The 21,943-nt window shown below is 42.6% G+C and overlaps 2 protein-coding genes and 1 long non-coding RNA gene across 15 annotated transcripts in view; all 3 read left to right on the top strand.

The window, feature by feature from the left end:
- Nucleotides 1–828, top strand: part of LOC138060847 (complex III assembly factor LYRM7-like) — a 37,943-nt gene extending 37,115 nt beyond the window's left edge. For all 6 annotated transcript variants that reach the window (XR_011137741.1, XR_011137742.1, XR_011137739.1 and 3 more), the window contains one exon: nucleotides 650–828. Coding sequence is in view for 1 of the 6 variants with exons in the window: in XM_068927321.1 (XP_068783422.1) it covers nucleotides 650–792 (143 nt within the window). In the remaining 5 variants the exon portion in view is untranslated. The remainder of the gene's footprint in view (nucleotides 1–649) is intronic.
- A 5,158-nt stretch (nucleotides 829–5,986) lies between these two features.
- On the top strand, nucleotides 5,987–7,185 carry LOC138064484 (uncharacterized). The gene is made up of 3 exons (XR_011137744.1): nucleotides 5,987–6,096; nucleotides 6,813–6,874; nucleotides 7,049–7,185. It is a non-coding gene; the product is annotated as an uncharacterized lncRNA (long non-coding RNA).
- Nucleotides 7,186–9,169: 1,984 nt separating this feature from the next.
- LOC104150278 (CDC42 small effector protein 2) overlaps nucleotides 9,170–21,943 on the top strand; it is an 86,575-nt gene continuing 73,801 nt past the window's right edge. The window contains exons 1-2 of one of the 8 annotated variants that reach the window (XM_068927309.1): nucleotides 9,170–9,402; nucleotides 10,029–10,094. The gene's annotated coding sequence lies outside the window, so the exon portion shown is untranslated. Of the gene's footprint in view, nucleotides 9,466–9,557; nucleotides 9,709–9,853; nucleotides 9,974–10,028; nucleotides 10,095–14,052; nucleotides 14,130–21,943 lie in introns of those variants that run through there. The other 7 variants (XM_068927310.1, XM_068927313.1, XM_068927312.1 and 4 more) reach the window with 7 other exon arrangements.

Below are 21,943 nucleotides of genomic sequence, written 5' to 3'. Positions count from 1 at the left end.
TGCACGCTGTAATCGGTCTCCGTGTCAGGGGTTTTTTTTAATGGAAAAGTATTCATCAACATTTTGTATGGGATATTTTTCAAATATTAGAAGGGAAACATATTACTTAGCAGGGGGTGACCTATAAAACTCTTGAACTTGGACTGCTAGTGTATTTGCTTTGTTTATGAACAGGATCTATACTAACGTGCCTTGTTTACAGAGCGACCATTCTGGAATGAACAGCTGAAATCTCCTCAGGTACAAGAACAGATTTGTTGCTTTTTAAGGAGATGTTGCTGGAGTTGCTGTGAATTTCAATGAAAAGTTCCACATCTGGAGCCACTCCAAGATCTGGCTCTTAATTTGGAAACTAAATTACATTTAGCATCCATTTAAAACTGACTGTTTTTTAAGCTTGTGTCCACCCAACTTTATCATGTGTTGCACAGCTTTTCTTTGCAATTACTCCAGATCCACCAAACTCTACTAAAATTCCAGGACATGGGTCTGCCAATTAGCAGCAGCTAAATGCCTCTGTTTATGGGGGGAAATCAGGTGTGCATTCCTGCAATTTTTCACAGAAACTTGCTTGTATGACTCAGTGTGGGTGTTTTATTACCGTCACCTCAAATATTTTTTCTTTAAACACTTCCATAACATTCTGTAGGTAAGACTTGGGTGAAAGTGGTGCATTTCACAAGACTGAAGTCACTGACGGACTGGAAGGAAAGACGCTTCTCCACACTGCAACCACCTACTGTGCTGCTGCGGCTACCTCACATGAAAAGGAGACATTCCTGGAATAAGTGAAATACAACACAGGGCAATAAACCTTGGTTAAAACTATTTTCAGTGCCATTCAAAGCGCTGGTGGTAATAATAACACACTGATCATCCAAGGTCTCGTCTTACTAGAAGAGGCCTAATACAAGCGTCAGTACAGTGAGAAGGAAGCTTTGGCGGTCTCAGCTTTGCTACACCAGCTCCAACCCATTGGGCTGCCCTTGCTGCTGCCACCTGGCTGAAACGCTGAAGGTGCATGCAGCAGCAAGATACTTCCGAAAAGGGCCCATTCCTCAGAAATATTTGACAGTCTTTTAGTTTGCAACTTACCAATTAAGTCAAATGAGTGAACCATTTTTTTGCAGCAGGTCTTCAAGGCGTTAAGGCTCCTTATTCTAGTCTTTGGATATAGCATGAGCGTATTTAATTCAAGTTAGATATCCTAGTGTGCTATGATACGTTAGACAGCAAAGTTGTTACTCAACAACTACATCTGAGGAAAGTTTCCTTTAAGTTTAAATATGGAATAATGAAGGGAAGGAAAATGGTTGATTAAATGCTCCATGCTCACTTTTGCCATATAGCAGAGAAAAGGCACTCACTCAAGACCCAGAGGAAATAGACTTTCAGAGAATATTTGGATTTACAGTGCAATTAGCTGGTAGAACTTAATGCCACCATATATTGCTGAAGGCATAAAGCTGGGAAAAAAAAGGTATTATTACCTGCCTATGACAGATATGATTTCCATCATGTCAGTTGAATAATTGGATAGTCTTATTTTCAAGGCTACAATCGCATTCTCCCAAATACATAAATATGAAAATGCGAAGAGTTCTCTAAAGCTATTTTCCAGTTATTCTATTTGCTTTCTTTCCAGATTTGTGTGAGAGTTTCTTTTTTTTTCCTAAGGAAACAAGGTTTCTCTTACCATACTTCAAGTTGTGCACACTGTATATGTGCATGTTTGTCATAAGAAAGCTAGAAAGCTCAGATTTGTAAGCTTCTGCAAGTTTTATTAAAATAGGTGGCCCGAGAGATGAGAGAAACCCTGGCCAGCCACAGAATGCTATTTTCTTTTGTTAGACTGCAGAGAAATCCCACATGACCGTCTCCACTGCAACAAAAACTTCGGTCATTTGACTTTTACTAGTCATCAGGGAATCGATTACAGGACAGAAACCTTAAGAAAGTAAAATGTTAGTTCCAGCATTCATGGGACTCCATGCTATTCTTAATCATATTTCAACTTACATGCATGGTTTTGTCCTCGTTTTGGCACAGACTGAGATCTCACTTCCCTTTGCAAAGCTGAGACTAGAAGTCAGAATGGATGTTACCATCCGTTTCCATTTCAGATAAACCTTCTCCTACCAGATATTATGGGCAACGTCCATGCAGCTAGAATGGACTGTGATGACATGTATACCATTGCCTATCACATGTGGCTAGAGCTATTGCTTATTCACTGGGATTATGGCCATAAACATTTAGCTTTCATTTCCTCAGCACCTGCGAATAATTTTCTGCTGCTAGAGGGTGCATTCACTCGGGCCATTCGCATGTACCCTATTGTCAGTGTTATTTGCTACATCAGTGGGCTTATCGTATTTGGGAACAACAGGCAGGTGTTTGGGCGCAGCCCCATTCGGGTGACTGTACCATGTTGTGGCAAACTCTCTGTGTCCGGCAGTGCAGCTCGGCAGGCAAAACCACACTTTCTCCAAGAACCAATCAGTGAGACTGAGGGCCTGGTAATAAAAAGCTGTGTAGCTGCACACATGCATTTTCTGCAGATTCTGTGACTCCCGCGTTTAATTTTTGAGGCAACTTCACAAATACCCTGCCTCTGGCTTGACCTGAAGGTTTTCTGAAAGCCTCCTGTGACTGCTCTAGTGCATATACAACTCTAACTATTAGCAGTAGTGGGATTCTGATTCTAGGAAAAGCTCGGCATGTTTTTCTTATCCTGTCATCTTGTTCTTTTGCGAGCCCCACCTCTTCTGACCAGTCCTATGGACACGACATAAACACCAGTACTTAATGATAATATGGTTTGAGGTTCCAGTTGCAAGTTCAAAGAGCAGAAGCTTCAGGGCACACAGTCACCGTTCATATGCTGAGGGCGGTTGTTTTTTTCTCATGAATATGAATGCCCCGTTCAAAACAAATGTCGTCAATCTCTGGTGGCTTGGGACTGAAAGTTATTCCAAATTAGTCTAGCAGGTTGGCAGGAAATCAAAAATACCAACAATATACGAGTCGATGCAACTCACTGCCAGTTACATAAATGAAGGAGGCATCGTAATGGAACGGCTGACTGCACAGCCAGATACTGTTGCAAGTGGGCTTTTAGTACTACCTATCCATCAGGTTCTGTTTGCAGGCTCAAAAATTAAATACCTAGTTAAACTAGCTACAGTAAACGGTGTAGTTTAAAAAAAAAAAAGTAATGGAAAAGGTACACTGCAATTTATCAGATGAAATGTAATATGAATGGTATGTCTTCCACTTAAGTCATTTAACGTCTTGGGTCAGCATCAGAGTGGGGTACTTCCCTGTGTTTGGGAATCCAAAGAATGTTTCATGGGGAGGACAAAATTCCCCTTACAAGAATAAAACACCCCCAATACTGGATACAGCATCCTGTTGTGTTGTTCAAAGCCAGAAATAGATTTATTCTGAAAACATTAGGAATGCTAATTTATTTTTCATGTTTCTTTTGGGAAAAAACAAAAAAGAGGGAGGGCTTGAACAGCTTAAAGAAAAAAAAAAGTCATGGTGGTTTACATCATTACTGAAATAAAAGTTGTCATCCAGTTGCCACTCTCAGTTGCACGGAGCTGGCTGGGCTAGAGCGGCAGGCAGGTTAATACCAGCGAGAACGTAAGTCCACCTAGTTTGCAGTTTAGGAGAGGGCTGGGGTTAGGTACAGCCCCTTTCAAAAAGAAGAGGAGAGAGTACAAATCTTTAATGAAAGTGGAGATTAGAAACTCAAAAAGAAGGAAAAGATTAAAGAACAAAAACAAGGAGGCATTGGCAGCTTTCAGAATGTGGGCAGGATGCTGGTAAGGATGATCGTAAATGGTTCAGAGACCTAATAAGTCATTTACCCAAAGTTCCTGTTGATTTCAGAGGATCTTTTCCAGGATGAAGAAAGAAGCTTCCTAAGAAAATACTTGAATGTAGCCAGCACTACTACTGAGATAAGACTGTAAAACACTCCATGCTATTAATAAGGCACCTAGGAACATTAACAGTCATGTAGAGAAAATTAGATGTCAAACAGGATTCCAGGGTTTTTTTTTCCTTCTGTTCAGTGACCATCCCGTCTGGTTTCATAGTAGCATACTGCAGGAAAGCCTGCTTTTTACAGTGCCTGATGGAATGGCCCCTGATCTCTGGTAAGACCAAGAAACCAATATTTTCATAAACAGGAAAACAAAGTTAATCCCTAGAGATTCTGCAGTAATAGTAAAAATAATAGCATAGCATTATTTAGTATTTGCATCACAATAGCAAGCAGAGAAGCCAAACAAATTGGAAGTTGCTTAATGCCAGGCGATGTGCAAACATATAACAGCAACATGCAACCTAAACAGAGGAGACAGCCAGAGGGTGAGACAGGAAGCAGAGACACTGGGTGGTATCTTAACTGTGACATTCCAAGGCCACATACAAGCATACGATAAAATGAAGGGAAGTTACAGAAAACACTTTAGAAACCCAATTATTGGAGCGGCCTCTTGCAAGCCAAAGGATTTTTTTGCATGCATACTTAGTGTAAAAATGCTATTGTTTGTAGGGTTGTATTTCTATCAGAAAAAGGAAAACGAATGAAGGTATCATTCTGAGCTTTCACTGCAGCCTCACAGTGAAGCAACTATATGGTACTCCTTTTCGCTATAGCTATTTAGCTTTCTGATAGAAATGTTCCTTTTATCTGAGAAATTCCCTTTAGATTTGCACTTGGTAGCTCCTTTCATTCATAGATCTTCTCTTCATTATGCAGAAGAAATCTGAGCTACTTTGCCAAGTTCAGGCCTTTACATGTTGAGTGAGAAGTCACTGAGCCAAGAGGACACATGTACTTTTCCATTCTCCTCTCGCTTTCTTGGTGTGTTGTAAATCTGCCTTATGCTAATTTAGCAAAAGACAACCTTAGCTTGTGCTCCAAGTCTCTGTCCTATGGATCCAATTTGGAAAGAGACACACCTATATGGCCATAAGGGCTATAAGGCTCTATCTACAGAGCCATGCAAGGCAGGCACGGCTTGTCAGGCTCCACACGGGCAGTCAGCAGGCTGCTATGTAGAGGAGCGTGAATCCAAACTCCGTTCAGGTTCAGAGGGATTGCTGGGACTTCAGGCTCAAACTACTGCCTCTTCTGGAGAGAGCAAGTAAAATTTTCCCTTACCCTAACTTGCTCACCGGGAGGAACCATGTAGCGAAAGCATGGGAAGGTGAATATCCCCCATAGCTTCCTCTTTCAAAGCAGGCAATTTTTCCAGTAGTGTCATGTGGTTGAGAAGACAAGTAAGAAGCCAGACATGCTTCCCCTCCCCGCTTTTGCTCATCTCCTCCTCAAGCTGACTGTTATGACCAGACTCAACTTCAGCATTAGGTTATGAATAGACCCTTGCAAGTGATTAACCCAGCAGAGCTTAACGCGTTGCTTCTTGTTAGCTGAGTCACGTTAATTGACCGCACTCCTAGCTCTTTGCCTGTGGCAGCTGTAAAGCAAACGCATGTGCTTAGACTGCCTTCATGAAGATACACAGTCGCCACAGGTGAGGAATGTGCATCTGGTCAATTAATGTGGCTCAATGAATAGGTGACTTAACCACTTGCAATTGCTGGTCCACACCTTCACTGCGTTGTATACAGCTGCCCTAGAAATAGAGGAATCCCATGGTGTTTATGAGTGTTACACCCACACACTGCTATTTAGGCACAGCTAACATGCTCATTTTATTGTTCATTTTAAAAAAGAGAACAACGCATTGTATCATTATATTTGGAATTAAAAAGCAATTTTTCCCTTTCAGAAAGTAATCATTCTTTCACATACATCATCAAGGCCGGCAAAACAACGTATTTCCATTTGTTGCGTTGTTGTAAGCTACCTAACAAGCATTCTGGCACACAGGGTGGGAAAAATATCACTTATCATCAGAGGTTCATATGAATATTGAGTTAATTCTGCTTGGCCATTTTTATGCTTAGGTAAGACCCTGAAGACAGAATTAGAGAAAGAAGAAGTTTTTGAAAGATAAAGTTATTGCATATTACTACCTTTGGATATGAGAGAAGAAGTAGTCAACAATGTGGGTAAGACTGTCAACAAAGTGGGAAAGATATTAGAGGAATGGTCAGTATTTAGTCAGGGGGACATTTCAGAAATACTTGGAAAGTGGTAAAAGCAAAGTGCCTTAGCTCTTGAGGAACTAACTATAATAAAGCAGAGTCCAAACTGTTGGTCAGAGTCATTTGTCCAACTCAGTTCAGTCTGCTGAAGGTTTAATTGAGTTTTTTACAGGCATGGTTGGCTCCCTACAACAGTTTGTTCTCACACACCAACATGATTAGTACTTTGTTAGTAACCATGGCAGCTAAATATGTACCATCCCTGCCAGAAGCAGAGCCTGGCACATGACTGTCTTCTGACAACTATTTGGCACATGCTTTTGCAATGTAGACGAGCCTCCTGACTGTGCTGCTGGACCTGCCTTGGAGAGGTTGGCTTCTTATCCATTTATGCTGGGGTGGGGGGAAGGCTACTCAATATGCCTTTGGGCACTCTGTTGAGACACAAGGCAGGGGAGGTACCCAAAACTACGAAAAATGCACCAGAACCATCTCACGCAGATAGCTGTGGATGCATGCGCTTGGCACATCCTTGTTCTGTGAGAGGAACTGCTGTGGGGAACAGCTCAAACCATATGTGCTATGACAGGATCTGAGGCAAATGCCACAACTGTTGAAGAAAGTACAGTGGTACTCCTAATGCGGACAGTCGTTCATGGGAATCACTGATGTGTTTGCAGGTTTGGCCTAAGATGCCCGCAACGTCCCTGTGATTCACCCGCTCCTGCATGAAACTTGGCCAGTAAGAGCTGGAAGTTCTTTCTTACATTTACAATGTTGAAGTGACATATCGTATGCATGTCCCTCTTCTTGGTTTAGACACTTGAAAAAACAGGATGTTTCTGCAGAAAGTTTTCTGTGTAAATATACCTACTCCCATCATCTCCATTTAACTACTTTGTTTTCTGCTCAACAGAATTTGTGCAGGCACATCTTCTTCAGTACTGCTTTGCTCCTTCTCCCCAAAATTTTCAGGAGTGGAGCCCTGAGAAACAGAGCTTGAGAAAGAAGATGAACTAGTGGTTAGACTGACTGGATCTACACTCAAACTCTGGATTAAGTTTCTGGTTTTACCACATGCTACATGTAGGACTTGAGGCAAGCCATACTGTCTCTTTATGCTACAATTCCTCATCTGCAAAGCGGGATAATAACACTTTCTCTACATCACAGGATTCTTGTGAAGAAAAGCCCATTCATAGTAATGAGAAGCTTACCTAGAATGGTAACAATGATTGCAGCTCAGATAATGATGTTCCACCATCCTAACATGCAACTGCATCACTGACCGCAGGGCTGGGACTGGTGATTTTCGGTGGCTGGATCTGCGCAAGGGAAGGTCAGTGGCTGGATATGTGGCCCCATTCAAACACCCCTCACACGGTGTCCTTCAGGAGGCAATTCAGAAATTACCACCCGTGGTACTTAAGGGGCACAAACAAAGGCCTCTTAGAAAAATGTTCAAAATCATAATAAAAGAGTCTGGAAAAATAACAAAAGCCAAGAGAAGAAAGAAAATCAATGGAAAACATTGCAGGAGCGCTGCCTTCTGCATTATATTTTCAGTTGCTATAGATTTCATTAAGGACACGACACCTGTATTGCTAAAAAGCCTAGGTGTCAGAAGTATTCATAGAGACTCAAAACAAAGAGCAACAGCTTTTGAATAATTTTTCATATGTTTGATATCCTCTTTCGGATTGCTTTATTACAGCTGGTTGATTTAAGTATAGCTAGGGAAACTTTCCACTGCATAAACTTGTCTCTCCAGTCTCTCCCTGTGATGCTGGCCAAGCTCAGCTTAGCGGAAACTCCTTAGCTTAGCGGAAACTCCTTAGCACTGCAGCATTTTCCATTTTTACCCATGGAGCCGAACTACACATGATCTGCAAAATGCGGACAACTAGCACAGAGGTGAGACGGAGGAGGATGACAACTCCTCTTAATTTGGAGAACTGGAACACAGCATAACCAAGTTGTCACTGGGTATCTTGCCGTGAAGATGATCTTACCTTGCACACTGGTCATGGTCCATGTTTGATTCATGCTCGCCATGTTTAGCTCAGAAGAGTGAAAGCTCCTTCTTTCTTTCTCTCTTTTCTAAAGACAATATATGGCCCAACGAATGGAGAGGAGAGAGCTGTGATAAAAGATCACAGTGGTGCAAACACCTATTTTGAATTGATAGGAGCCGTGGGTGTGGAGCACCCAAGAGGGAGCCCCAACCCATCTGCACAGTCAGATCCATCTCGTCATCACAGACCAAAGTCCTGAGCTTGCGAGCGAAGTTAGTGAGATGTGAAAGTTCATCAGCTTACACCAGAGCCACACGCCAGAGTATTTGGGCATGGTTTACATTTTCCTTCATTGCCCATCGGTGACCTGAACCATACCAGTTTTTAGGCACTGGTTATTCCACGGCTCCCTCCAGGCCTTATGAACGCCGGGGCAGAATTAATCGCCTTTATCGCTAACCGTCCCGGCACGTCCTACCTTCCCGGACACGGCGCAGGTGGCACAAGCATGCGGGCAGGCCAGGCGACGCCTCCGGCCCGGTCTCCTCTCCTCCTCCCCACCGGGAGCGGGGGCTTCGCCCAGGCCCTCGCACCGCCTGCTTGAGACGAGGCCAGCGGAGCCCCGGGGGCGCTGCCAGCCCGGGCCCGACCTCCGCCGCCCCGAGGGCCCTGCGGCCATGGCCGCCGCCCCACGGCCTGGAGGCGCCTGCGGGCGCCAGGGGGCGCTGCGGCTCCGGCGACGGCGGGGGGCGCGGGCGTCGCGGCCGGCTCTGGCGGCGGTTTGAACGCGCGGCGGCGGCCGCGGCGGCGCGGGCGGTGTATAGGGGCTGACAGGCCCTTTTGTCCCCTCGCCGCGCCGAGCCGAGCCGAGCCGAGCCGGCAGCGGGCACGGAGCGGGCCGGCTCGGGGATCCGCTGCGCGCGCCGCGCCGCACCAGCGCCGCCGAGGTCGCCATCTTCACCCCCCGCCGGCCGCCCAGCGCCGGCGCTCCCGGGCGGCAGCCGCCCCCGCCGCGGCAGGCAGCGCCCGGCGGCGGCCGGGCCCCGCGGAGCCGGGCCGCACGGTGCCCGCGCCGCTCCCTCCCGCCCGCCCGCCGCATGTGAGCGCCTGGCGGCCGCCGGCCTCCTCCATTGATCCGACTCCACCGCCCCCGCCCCAGCGCGGCGGGGGGGGCGCGCGGCTCCCGGCAGGAGGCGAGGACGGTGCCGGGCGCGGCGGGCAGACAAAGGAGCCGGCGCCGCCGCCGCGGGCAGCGGTGAGTGACGGGGGCGGCGGCCGCGGTCCCCGCCGCTGCCGCCGCCGGGGATGCGGCGGGCAGGTAGCTGGGGCGGCCCTGGGTGTGGGCGCGGGAGCCCCCGCGTAGCGCGGCCGGCGGGCGGGGCTGAGCCCCGCGGGGGGGGGGGGCGCTGCGCGGGCCGCCGCGGCCGGGCGCGGCGCTGCCGGAGCCCCCCCCCCCCCCCCCGCGGCGGCGGGAGCAGGTAGGCGCCGTGCCAGCAGATGCTCGGCAGGCGTTGGGAACGGCCGTTACTCCTGACGTTTTAGGAGAAGCGAGGGCTACAGCGTTTGTAGATCAGAAATTTTGGGGGGCGGGGGGGGGGCAGCGCAGCGGGAGGGCAGGCGGGGCCGTGCGCGCAGGGCGGGAGGCGCCCGCGGCTCGGGCGCGGCGGCGGCTGCGCGGGGAACTGCGCGGACCCCCCCCCCCCCCCCCAGCGGCGGCGCCCGGGCTGTGGGCGGGAGCGGTGAAACCTGCTGGCCTGAAAGGTGGTGCCCGCCCGGCGGGTCGGGCGTTGGGGTGGTGGTCGGCCGGGTACTGCGGGCGCCCTTAGGTTTGTGACTTCTCTCTTTACTTTTTTTTTTTTTTCCCCCTCCCTTTGGTAAAAGCCTTACGGCCGCAGGCGCGGAGAACACGAGGTCGCGGGGCTTTGAACTGTGAAGTCAGCCACGTAGGTAGGTCGTGAATCTTCCGGTTTTGTTTTTGGACTCTGTGTTGTCATCCCTTAGGTGGATGGAGTATTTTCTTATCTTTTTTTTCCCTTTCAGTGGGAAAAAAAACAAACTTTAGGGGCAATTTAAGCAAAATCCTCCATACTTTCCCACACCCATTTTAAGCGTATCCCTCCTACACTGCAAATAGCTACTTTAAAAAAATCTAAAAAAATAAAGATGCTTGTGAAACTAAGGAGGGGATTACTTTTATTTATCTGTTTATTTTCCTGATGGAAGGATCTTGTGTAATGCTCAGGTACTGGCAGTCACTCTTTAAGCTGCATCAATGTAGAGGCAACCCTGGTAACTGTAATACTACCACAACAACTTATACTTAACTGAAGTAATTTAAATTAGGACTTGCTCTTTTTGCACTCCTAATGAATGTTTAGTTGATGACATTTGCTTAGGTAATCTGTCTGCTTAAGAATAGCTTAGTGAAGGTACAGATGTGTTTCTGAAGACTGCACTTTTCATCTTGTCGAAACTAATTTTGAGAGACAAAGAATACAATTTCTGTCGTAATGATTTCTCCTTGAGGAGAGAAGAAAGGGAATATCAAAGATGAAATTGTAGAAAGTGGTCCTGCAAATGCTCATAACCATTAATGAGCCAAGTGGCAATTCAAATTAGCAGTAAGATCATTCACTGTATATAAATCTTAAGTATGTGCATAAATGCAGTTGTGTGTAAATATTTGCATTGTTCTCTTTAAATTTAATATCTCCCATTAGCTTGGGTTAGAAATTAGAATCTGAATATGTATGTCTGGATAACTAAAATTATTCTGCTAGTAGATAATATTCTCTACATGCTTTTTTTTATTAAGAAAGGATGATCTTTTCCACGGTAAAGAATCAGTCGTGCTGTTTTCAGAAAAAACTTCCTAGTGAGGTTTCTCTATATTTATCCTAAGATATATATATATATATGTATGTATGTATACACACACATATCAGAAACTTAAATTGTAGTGTTATGGTCTATAAAGTATTGTAATCCTTTTGCACACCGGCTGAGTGAACACTGAAACTGTTGTTACATAGGGTTTGTTTTCTGGAAATGTTGCAGCTGTATCATACATTATCTTTGATTGAGAGGCTGTTTCACCAGTAATTTATTGACAGTTTTCTTATGCTATCGTATTACAAGACCAAATCAATTATTTTGAAGCCTGCTAGTAATTCGGACCTCATGGGCACGTCAAACTCTGTGGTGGCTTGTGGTGTAGCAGTCGGAGCAAAGGTAGTGGTGATGGTGGCATGACAGGAGTGTTTTGAACATCCTGTCATGGTTTCTATTGTCCAAAGAAATAAACTGAATTGCTTTAGAAATAGGAAGGAGAGAAGTTCAATGTGTGTTGAAGGTGACTTTCTGCACATTATTATTGTTATTATTGTTATTATTTTTACTGTGGCATTTTTTCTAGGTTTCGGAGCGTTCATTGTAATGATAAAACATTGGTCATAGAGTAGTGACAAGAAATCAGATCATGTCCTATGGAGGTGTTAGAGTAAACAAGAAATGTTGGTCATGTTCTCATTTTTGTCTTTCTTTCCTCAGCAAGAAGTATAACAGACACTAATGATTTTACGTTTCTAGAAGGAGTACTAGTTTGTGGTGATGAAATAGTGTTAATCAGCAGTTGCTGCTATAATTCCTCTTCCATTGGGGAGGAATTAGTGTGATACCTGGTAACTGGCGCAAGCCTTTTAGAAGGTTATGGTGTTTACATACCAGAGCTTTTGACCCCAAAGCGGGGTGTGTGTGTATATGGTTTGTTTGTTTGGGGGTTTTTTGGCCAGTCAGTTTAGATTTCTTACTAGAATTACAATACAGTAATATGCAAATAATATTTTTACATTATTGACATGTGAGTTGCAAGGAAAATGCCTCATTCTGTGGTGTATGATTGAGGGGGTGGAGACAGTTCTTAGGAGAACAAGTTGGAGAATTTTTTTCCAACTGTAAAAATAGTACTGAGAGATTTGCTTTGTTTAATATGACTTATAGACGAACCTTTACAATGAGGCATGAAGCATATTGTTGAATTAAATCTATTCAATAATACAACAGTTTAAAAAATACCTTCTTGGAAGTATCTTTCTTGCAAGTCTCCTTTCTTTGTTTCATTTTTTGGGGGACTGAAGTTTGTTGAGGTGGCAAATTGTATGTGAGCTCAGCATACCATACAGCTAAGAAAATCTTACTAGTGTATTTTGCAGACTCTGTCATGACTCCTGTTAGCTCTGGTCTGTGCGTGCAGGCATCCACTGGATTCTGGTCAGTATTGCAGAGCAGTTGTTGTATGTAATTCAAGTATGACTGGAGGCTTTCCCTTGCTTTTAAATGATACTTTGACTAGTCAAATTAGCTTTGACCGACTGCAGCTGAATGATGCAGTTATGTTTGGTCACCTCCTCAGCTCTGGATATCTCTTTCTCACTGTACACCTCTCCGTATGTTCAGATATGAGAAAACGGGTGAAGAGTAATGCGGCCCTTCTTCCAATCTTGCTAGTACCTTTTTTTGTCATATTTATAAGAATGTTTGCATTAAACATTTCTGTGTAATGTTAGTTCTGTTATGTCCCCTACTGTTAATGTTGGCCTGTAAAGCAAATAATTGAGTTTTAAAGGAACTGACAGATAAGTGATGTGAAGGTGTCAGTCAGTGTTCTGATACTTTAAGCATGGAGTCAAAGAAATGTTTTCTCACGTATGCTGAAAGGTTGTAGGAATTAGCTGCTGTTTTCTCCAGATAAGTACTTGGTTCACGGACGTGTGACTTCTAATGCAATTTGTCAATTCTTAAAGCTTTCTTAACAGGGTTAACGTGAAGATTTATTGAATGTTATAGCTGTCTTGCAGTATTCCTAGTCCTCTAAAAGTGCTGAAGTATACGTGATGATGATTGCACAATTAAACAATCCCCCCTCAGAATATATTATTGAACAGAATAATTTGAGATTCGTCTGAAAGCAGGGGCATGGCGTTGCTTCCCACAGCCGTAGGTGCATGTGTTGCACGGGGGAGATAAATGCTCCTGTAAAGCATGCAGGTGCTGAGATGGGCAGGTTTTGCTCCTTTTTGTGGAGAGGAGGAAAAAAAATCCGTCAAGAGGTTTTTGAGCATTCACAGTCACCTAAGGGTTCCAGATGGAAGTCTTGGTGCAGCAAGTCTGGCATGCCTAGTATCTTTCGTTTTAATTGCATGATTACTGGGGATGCCAAGAAATAATGACAAATTTGAGAAATAAGCAGCCTGAGACAAGTGGAAGTGGTTAAGAGACTAATCAGACAGCTGCACCAAAGGTGTTACAGTGGGGGCTTCACTCAAAATAAAGAGCAGAATGGAGAGGGACTCGAGCAATGAGAATGCTGGCAGTTACAATAAAGAAAATGTAAAAAAGTTAAGCTGGTGATTTGGGAAAGTGCCCTGTGAGAGGATCTATTCTTGGTGCCTGTTACACAGCTGGGTAGCTGTGCTTGAGGACCCCAGGGTCTCTTTCTAGTTCTGTGTTTTGTCTGCAGTTAGAGGTTGATATATGAGATTAAAGTACTAGTCCAACAATAATTATTATCCCAGGAGGAATAAAACTTTCCGTTGATTAGCTGCCTTTCGTGAAGGCACAGTTCAGTGAAGGCAGACCTACTTTAAAGCACTGCTCCATCTTTCTCTTCAGTGCTAACATTAACAGAAGGGTTGAGGAGGAGGGTGTAAGGAGGAGGACGTAAGGTAGCAGTATAATCTTCAGCAGGTTTTGCAGGCCACTTCCTGAAAGGATGAATACACTGTATGAATTTTGATCTTCTCTGATTTGGTTTGATCCTTCTGTCTGATAAAATGAGTAATGTTTGTCTTAAGAGGTCAAAGGAGGAACAGATATCTGCTCTGCTTGCGCAGTAGTGCATCAGCATAGTACATGAGGAAAGCAAGCTGCTGGCACTTGCACTGTCTGCAGGAGCTAGGAACTGCTGTCAAACCTGCTGCTAAGGTACTTATTTGTTAAATACCATAACTGAAATGGGTCTCCAGGGATTGTGTTAAACAAATGGCTTGTTTATTTTGTTGATATTAAAAGTACGGGTCGTAATACGGGCCAACGTCTAGTACTGTGGAAGGTCTGTCCTGCTGCAGGCATCTGAGCGCTTGATTTGATATTGTGGTTATTAGAAACATATGGTTATGATTAGTAGATATTAGGTTATCAGTTCAGTCTGTGGCTGGACAGAGCCTGAATCCTCTCTCCACCATGTGTAAGCTGTAGCTGAAGTGGCACGGCAATCAGGTTTGTTTGCACTGCATAAACTATTGCCTCTGTATGGGAAGAGGCGCACTGGAGGAGAAATTGCAATTCTTCCTTAGCACAGTAAAGGAGGAATTATCATATAAATGATGGAGGGTGTTCCTAAAGTTAGGAGGAGATTATACCTAGTGATGACAGCGCCTGTTGAGTTATTTCTTCACAGCAAAAGAGTACAATATTTACAGTTGTCGCTTCAGCAACTGGGGATAAAATATTGCAAGTATCTCTCTCCATTTAGACCAAAACAGAGAGCTGTTTGTTTCATCAGTATCTAAATCACTGTATAAAGACAAAACAACGCCTGAACCAAATAACTGGGCTTTACAGACTGCATCATTGTTTGCTGGGCATCTGGGTATTCTGTGCTTTTTTACAAGTTACTGTGCAACTCAGGAAAATGTTTTTGACTGTACATGCTTTGAACTTTATCAGCCATCACCATATGCTGATTTGTTTCTTAGAAAGGCTTTCTTTTCACAAAATAGTGTGGTGTCACCAAAGTCTTTCCAGTCAACCTCTCAGTTGTCCTCCCGGAAAAATAAGTGTATTTTGTCTTTTGCATGAAGTTGGCAGTTTCTATCTGAAGTATAGGCCTATCTTTGTATGGACTTGATATAGGCTATCTTTCACTTCCTTTTTGGAAAGGGATCTCTGTCCTCCTTCTTGTAATCACCCACTGAATTTGAAGACTGACTGTTTAAATCTTTTTTCAAAAATAGCACTTTCATAAATTGCAATTGACTTCCTTGTCAAAACAGTTATATTATTAAACATTGAATTATTACATGCGGAATGCCCTTTGTTACTTTTATGGGTTGCTTTATCTTATGGCTCATGTTCAGTAACTCTTGCGCTGACCGATAACATCTTTTTTAATTGGCCCCACGTGATGCAGCTATTCTCATCAAACACCGGTTGCTAAAGGAACTCCACCTCCTCCTTTAGAGCTTCCTTTAGAAGCTTTAAACAATTTCTAAGGGAAAAAAAGAACAATTTTTTTTCCTTAGAGCTCGACTACCTATTTCCCCTAGTCACCCTTCAAGTGAATGAGATCTTGCCCTGATCTTTGGTACAAAAGTCCTTTTCTGATGAGCTGAGTTTTATAAGGCTTGTTCTGCCTTGAGATGCTTTTTTTAAAAAAAAGCATGAACATAGTTTAGATTTAAGAGCAGTCTTGTTTACTTGACCTGTATAAACAGATTCCATGCTCTGACAGGAAGTATTTTCTCCAGCCAAAAGCATGTGTTGGTATTTCAGAAGCAGTAGCTTACCTGACACTGACATGTCCAAGAAGCCAACGAAAACACAGGTTCAGAAGTATCCCTTGAAGTGACCTCTAATTCTTACTGAAGGTCTTCGAATACAATTGCTTCAGTTCTCATACTTCATGTACCCTTTGCTCTTCAGGTATTTTGTTTTAGCGTCCTCAAGCATGTGATGCTTTTACAGTTAACTTTGTTATTGAATGAAAAAGCTATGCTTGCGCTTTTTGATTAAAGTTTAATTGGCCCCACTGTTACTGTTGTGTGGGGGAAATCACACGCTGGGATAGATGAAGACTGTGTAAGTCAGTAACTCGGTTGAACTTTTTTCCTTCTCTCTCCTATAAAAACTTCGTCTTACAGAAATAGTCAGGTAGTCTGCTGTCACTCTGAGCTTGACATTGATCTTACGGTACGCTTGGGGTTTGTTACCTAATGAGGTCTCTTTTTTTCAGTGTTAAAATAGTGACTTATTCCTAAAGATAAGATTAGGTCTCTTCAGCTCTGTTATTTGACACGATTGTAACTTTTTTACTGCTAAGCTGTTTAGTAATAGGTAAATCCTTGTGATGCTCTTGAAAAATGTTAATTGAGCTTGAGACTGTATGGAGGTGAATTTGAAGGGGGCTATGCCAGTATAGATGCTTTATTCTGAGACGTATGATTGACGCTAACACGCTACTTTCCACACACGTTCTTCCTCCTTCTTTCCCCCAGATCCTGCCATTGCCAAGGTTATTAGGAGGGCTCTAAAGAAAAACCTGTAAATCCCTGCTCTGGAGCTTCTTCTTGGCCCATGCGTGGTGGTTGTGCAGTTCTTCCCTTTACTTTCCTGGAAAGTCTGTAGGAGTGGTGAGGGACACCTTTCGTGTTAAAGTGTTTTTGAAGCAAAACTCTGACTGTGGAGTCAATAGTGAAGCTCTCGTTGAGATCCGAACTCCATTAGGATTGTACCTGCATAGAAAGCTGACTGCATCTCTGCAGGAGCATATTTGCAAGGCTAATATTCGTCACTACTTCTGGGCAAGAGCAGTCATGAAGTCTTGTCCCTGGTACCTGTTCATTAGAATCATAATTGCTTTAGCTATTTTTCCAGGATATTTTCCAAAGTAAAATATGAGATGTTGTCACTGCATACATGGAGAATCAAAGTAGAGGAGGTTGTGGTGGATTGGTTTCAATCAACTGTTTGATTGGGGCAAAAAGAACCAAGAAGAGTTGCCTTTGCTCCCAGTCCTGTGCTTTCATTGTAGTCAGGATGTGTGTGTAGTCATCAGGACAGTGGAGATAATCCTGGTTCGTCAGGGGTTTTTTTTGCTGCTGTTTTTTTATTTTGATTGTGTTTTAAACTTCACTTGCAAATTATCACAAACGAAAGTTGAGTGAAGAGTGATCCCTCTTGTGGGGAAAGCCACAACTGGAACAGAAGTTGTAGTCAAAATGAGCATGCATGTTAGTGAAATGCTGTGCAAATAAAGAATTATTTTAAAGCAAATAAACTCTAGTTGCTCTGAAAATGAGGCTTCTGTAGATAACTAATCAAATGTTAGTGAGATAGTTGGCGATTCCAGATTTTGCTTTTTATACTGAATTTATGCATTTTTCCTGTTTTCTCTAATCCTTAAACTTAGTTTCCTTTCTTTCAGGAACTGAAAGCGTAGTGTGAAGGCTTGACTGTTGCTTTGTTTCTACTGGTTGAGGTCATACTAAGATATTTTTACCGGTGTTCTGCTGTGAAGACAGCTCTTTATTGAAATATTTGTGGCTTATTGTCTCTTTAAATGCAACTTAATTTGTATTTGTGTCTAATCAAAGCTGCTGAGGGCGCTTCAAATACTGCACTATTCTAAAATCCCAGGCAGCAAATTTTGCAAATCACCATGGTAATGTACGTGTGGGAGGAAGGCTAAAGTCAGAATCTGCATTTAATCTTGCATGTGTTCAGTGCCACTAGCACTGCTTGCTCTTTGATGTGTATGTGTTCCTTTGCTTAATTAAAGAAATGGGTCCGTAAGCAGCCTTAGCTGCATCATGTTGTTATTCCACTTTTATCTGATTTGTTGTGATTCTGAAACAATGCACTGAAAACTTGATTATGTGGATAATGGCTGACTTTCCTCCCTGTTCAGAAAGTGACACAAAATCCTGTGAAAGTGACAAACTTCAAAGCTTTTTTTGCTGCCTCTATGAGATCTTATGTGAAGGTTTAAAATAGTGTTTTACAACAGGAGCTGCAAACTAAGGAGTCTCCTACTGGTAACTCCTCTCCCCTTGATTTCTTGCCAAGTCATTGTGAATGTTTGAGTTTCTTGGTTTTTTAGGTATGCCTGAATGCTTTTGTGCATGCGTTTGTTGCCTTAGACACAAATTCTGAGATGCACTCAATGCTAGTGACTTTTTTGTTCTGAGGGAAGATTTTTTTTTTTCTTTGTAAGAGGAACCGTGTCCTGTTCTGGAGTGCCAGAACTGGTTTGGTTAAAAATAACAAAGCTAATGATAGGCTACTTTCTTAATAATTAGTCTTATTCAGCAATCAAACAAGCTACTTCTGTCACTGCTGACTTATGGTTAAGCAGATACCTATATATAAGAAAGTAAACCTGACTTTTAGGGGTTTCTTACTGTTGTAGTTTGAATAAATAAAAAGTGGAGAGGCTTGGATAAACGATTTTCTTCTTTCCCCATTATTATTCTGATTATCCCAAACTTTTATATGAATTGCAGAAACTTCTTAATTTAAGAAGATTGCCTCGTATCTATTGAGAATTATAAAGGCAGTGATACCTATTCCAATTGCAGTCTAAATTTTAATGATTTCTTTTTTGTATTGGAGATGGCCTGTGAGAATAGGGTATCTCACCCTTTCATTGCCTAAATAAACTGTATAGCAAAAGCACCCAGAGAGATATAGAGTTGAAGTGATCTGTCTGCATCAGAGCTCAAAGGAGCCTGGGGAGGCTCACAGGAGCTCCTTGTGCTGCTGGCCAAGCGTCTGGCATGGTGCAAGCTGTGGATCTGAGCCATCGTGTGTGTATTCAGATCATTCGGTGTATTTTTTTCTTTTTTTAACGGTACTGTTTGTTGTATGTAGTCTATGCTGTCACTGAGGGTGTTTTCTTCTTTTAAATGGCAGCCCTCCTTTTGTGAGGGTAGGTAGGGGGAAGTGATGACTTTGAAAGTCTTTACCTCATGAAAATAAGTTTGTGGGGTTTTTTTTGTTTTTTTTTTTTTAAAGGCTGTGACCTGTCTAGGTACTGAAGCTACTTGGTTAGCTAGTGATTTGCTGGGCCCCTTCTTTGCTTGTTGAAGGATGAGACATTTAATCTGCCGTCCCTGAATAATCTTGTTTACCAACTCTTTAAACGACAAAACTTTAGGATTCTTAGGACTTTGAACACTGATCTCTTATGACCAATGTACTATTGACTTTTGTCAGACCTTAAAGGTTACTTCAGTCCTTCTGCTTCTAGCCTGTGCAGGATTTGTACCAGCAGTAAGGTTAGTTGTCATCTGTGTGGTTCAAAGCAGGCAGTCAAGGGGTTATGCAAATTACTTTTGAAGCAAAAATTTAAGTAAATTACATTTTTTATCTGTTAAATCAGTTGAATCAGTCACATCAGATTCTCAGTCTGTATTACTTGGCAGGTATGAAAACACGCTCTCTGCTTCTGAAAAGTATACTATTTGTATAGTATACAAAAATACTTGCAATATTAGCCTCTTCAAACCATTTGATTATGAAAAAGAAAAGCCCTTAAGTGCAGGGGATGAGAACTGTTAGATTTACACGTGTGTAGTAGCAAAATGACCTGCGAATGGAGTATTAGCCCGCAATTACATCTTCCTTTCCTTTAAGAAAGGCTTAGGCTCTCAAGCAGTAGTATAATACACGCTGAGTTCCTGTACAGTAAAAATGGAATATATTAATATTGATATAAGCAGATTTCAAGCCTTACATAGTTGGATTTTTGCACTCCCCACCTCTGTCTGACCCGCATATCTTTCCATCTTCTCTTCAGCCATGTGACTACAGTGTAGTCCATTAAGCATCCATATAAACACACCTGTGTCCCTGATGAGCCAAAGAATTCCATGAGGATAGAGAAGAAATAGGAAAGCTTGCTGTTGACGCAGATAAATATGACCTGAAGGTCAGGTTTATAAGTGGTCTGACTTCCAGTAGTTTCAAAGGGTGTTAGCTGCTTTTTCCTTTGGGGAAGTTTTTTGCAGGGGAAGGGAGGTAAATGCAAACACTATAAAATACTGAAACATCTTAATATTGGTAACTTCTAGTGGAGGAACTGCAGGCTTAATCCGAGGCGACTTATTGGGAAGTATGTTGCAGTAATAATGGGCTTCAGTAGCAGGGTCACTGTAATCACCTGTGATCTTCCAGCCATGATGAGGATTTCTCAAAAGCAATCTGTAAGGCTGGGGGAAAAGGCGTTCAGAGATCAGGCCGCTGTCCCAAGCGAATAGAGGGATGCCTCCTTCCTTCAGAGGCACATAAGTGTGAGCTGCTGCTCTAAATTGTTCCCTGAAGGACCTTAGTTTTGTGAGGCCTACCCCTCTCCGATAGGAACGGGAGAAACTAGAGTTGGCTTTCATGATTCTTTGTGCCTCAACTTAGTGTTGTTTTTCCTAGTATCTTCATGCCTCTCGAGCTTTCAAATATTCACACTGTTTAACTCGCTGACATTTGTTAATTCCATTCACAATCATTATGGCTCTATTACATGAATTGATGTACCAGTTATAAGCTTCACAAGGAAATGATAAAATCTGCTCTACTGGCTATCTGTCACTTTCTATACGTGTATGACTGCTGAAGATGTGATGTGACTTTTAATTAAGGCTTTTGCCTTTGACTTCAATGGAAGGATGGCTGGAACTGAGTCAATGCACACGTGCATGCACACACACACAATTATTCAGCAGATGCAAACCTAACCCTTGGTATTTTTTCCATTTCTAATTGTTAATAGTTTGCAGAAAGACTTACAAAGTTTAGATTATCAGTCAACTTTTATTGGGCTTTATCTTCATTGTATTATCTTTTTGTGGATAAACTGTTGAATCTCAATGTCTAGATTTTTTTTGTAATGGAAGGACTGAATGTTTTCAGACTATTTAACTATTTGACCAGTGCATTTGTAAACTTATGGCCTCTTTAGCTTAGCAAATACTTTCTTTCTTAAAGTAGAAATATGTTTTAAAACCTTTTCTAAACATCTTACGTATGTAGTTCTTCATCAAATATGAGCCTGTTCTGTCTCATTTGAAAAATAATTTAGACAATGCTGTGTGGCTCCACTGATGGTTTTTCTGCTGAATTTGATACACTTAGTAATAACAGTATTCATTTTTCTGAATTTCTTATTGCTTATAACACTCTTATAATTGCCCCAGCAAAATAGACTTGTTTTGCATTTTGGTTCTCGAAAAGCACGTGTGTTTCCACAATAGAAGCTCAATACTAACAGATATGTTTCATCTCTTCAGGATGATCTGAAGATCATTAGCCCATTTATCATCATACTGATTTTTACCCTGTCATCTTTGTTTCCATAAGCAGCTTTATAAAGAACTTTTCAAATAGGCTGATGTGACTTTTAAGCTGTCATGGACTAAGTAAAATAAACAACAGACTGAGCAGATATTCTAGGGATAACGGTGAGATCACCTGCTAACGTTGCAACACTAGCAATTTCTTGTAACTGGTGAAAACAGTAAATATATTTTTTAGAGATACAGGAAATACACCTAACTGATAGCTCTGAAAACAAGACTTAGACAAGCACATTCTAACGCTTAGATAACTGTTATTTATAGCTAACGTTCTTAATGAACGAGTGGTATGGCTAAGTCTGCAATAAGCTGTTCAAACTTTTCATAGGAAGTAGTTACAGCTTTGATTCAGAGCATGCCTTGGCAGTACCTGCAAACACAACCCTTCTTTCCACTCCGCTGGCTGGTACTCCTTGCCAGCTAACGTAGTAGCCTTTCATGCCAGAAGGGTACCGTTTATAGATAAAGTGGTTTTGTGAGTTAAACTGTCCATTAGGATGTGGGTTTAGGCTACAGGCTTCATTCATCCAGGGTTCTAAGTAGCTGGGACATAGCAGCTTACAACATCTGGGCCCAGTCTTGCTTGTAACTTAATCTCACTTGTATTTTAAAATATTAGTGTGCAAAGATGGCTTTTGTCGTTCTGTGGGGCTGTGCTTGCAGCATGGTCTT

This window comes from Struthio camelus, chromosome Z (assembly GCF_040807025.1).
Source record: "Struthio camelus isolate bStrCam1 chromosome Z, bStrCam1.hap1, whole genome shotgun sequence".
NCBI lineage: Eukaryota > Metazoa > Chordata > Aves > Struthioniformes > Struthionidae > Struthio > Struthio camelus.
This window is presented reverse-complemented; position numbering and strand designations above follow the sequence as displayed.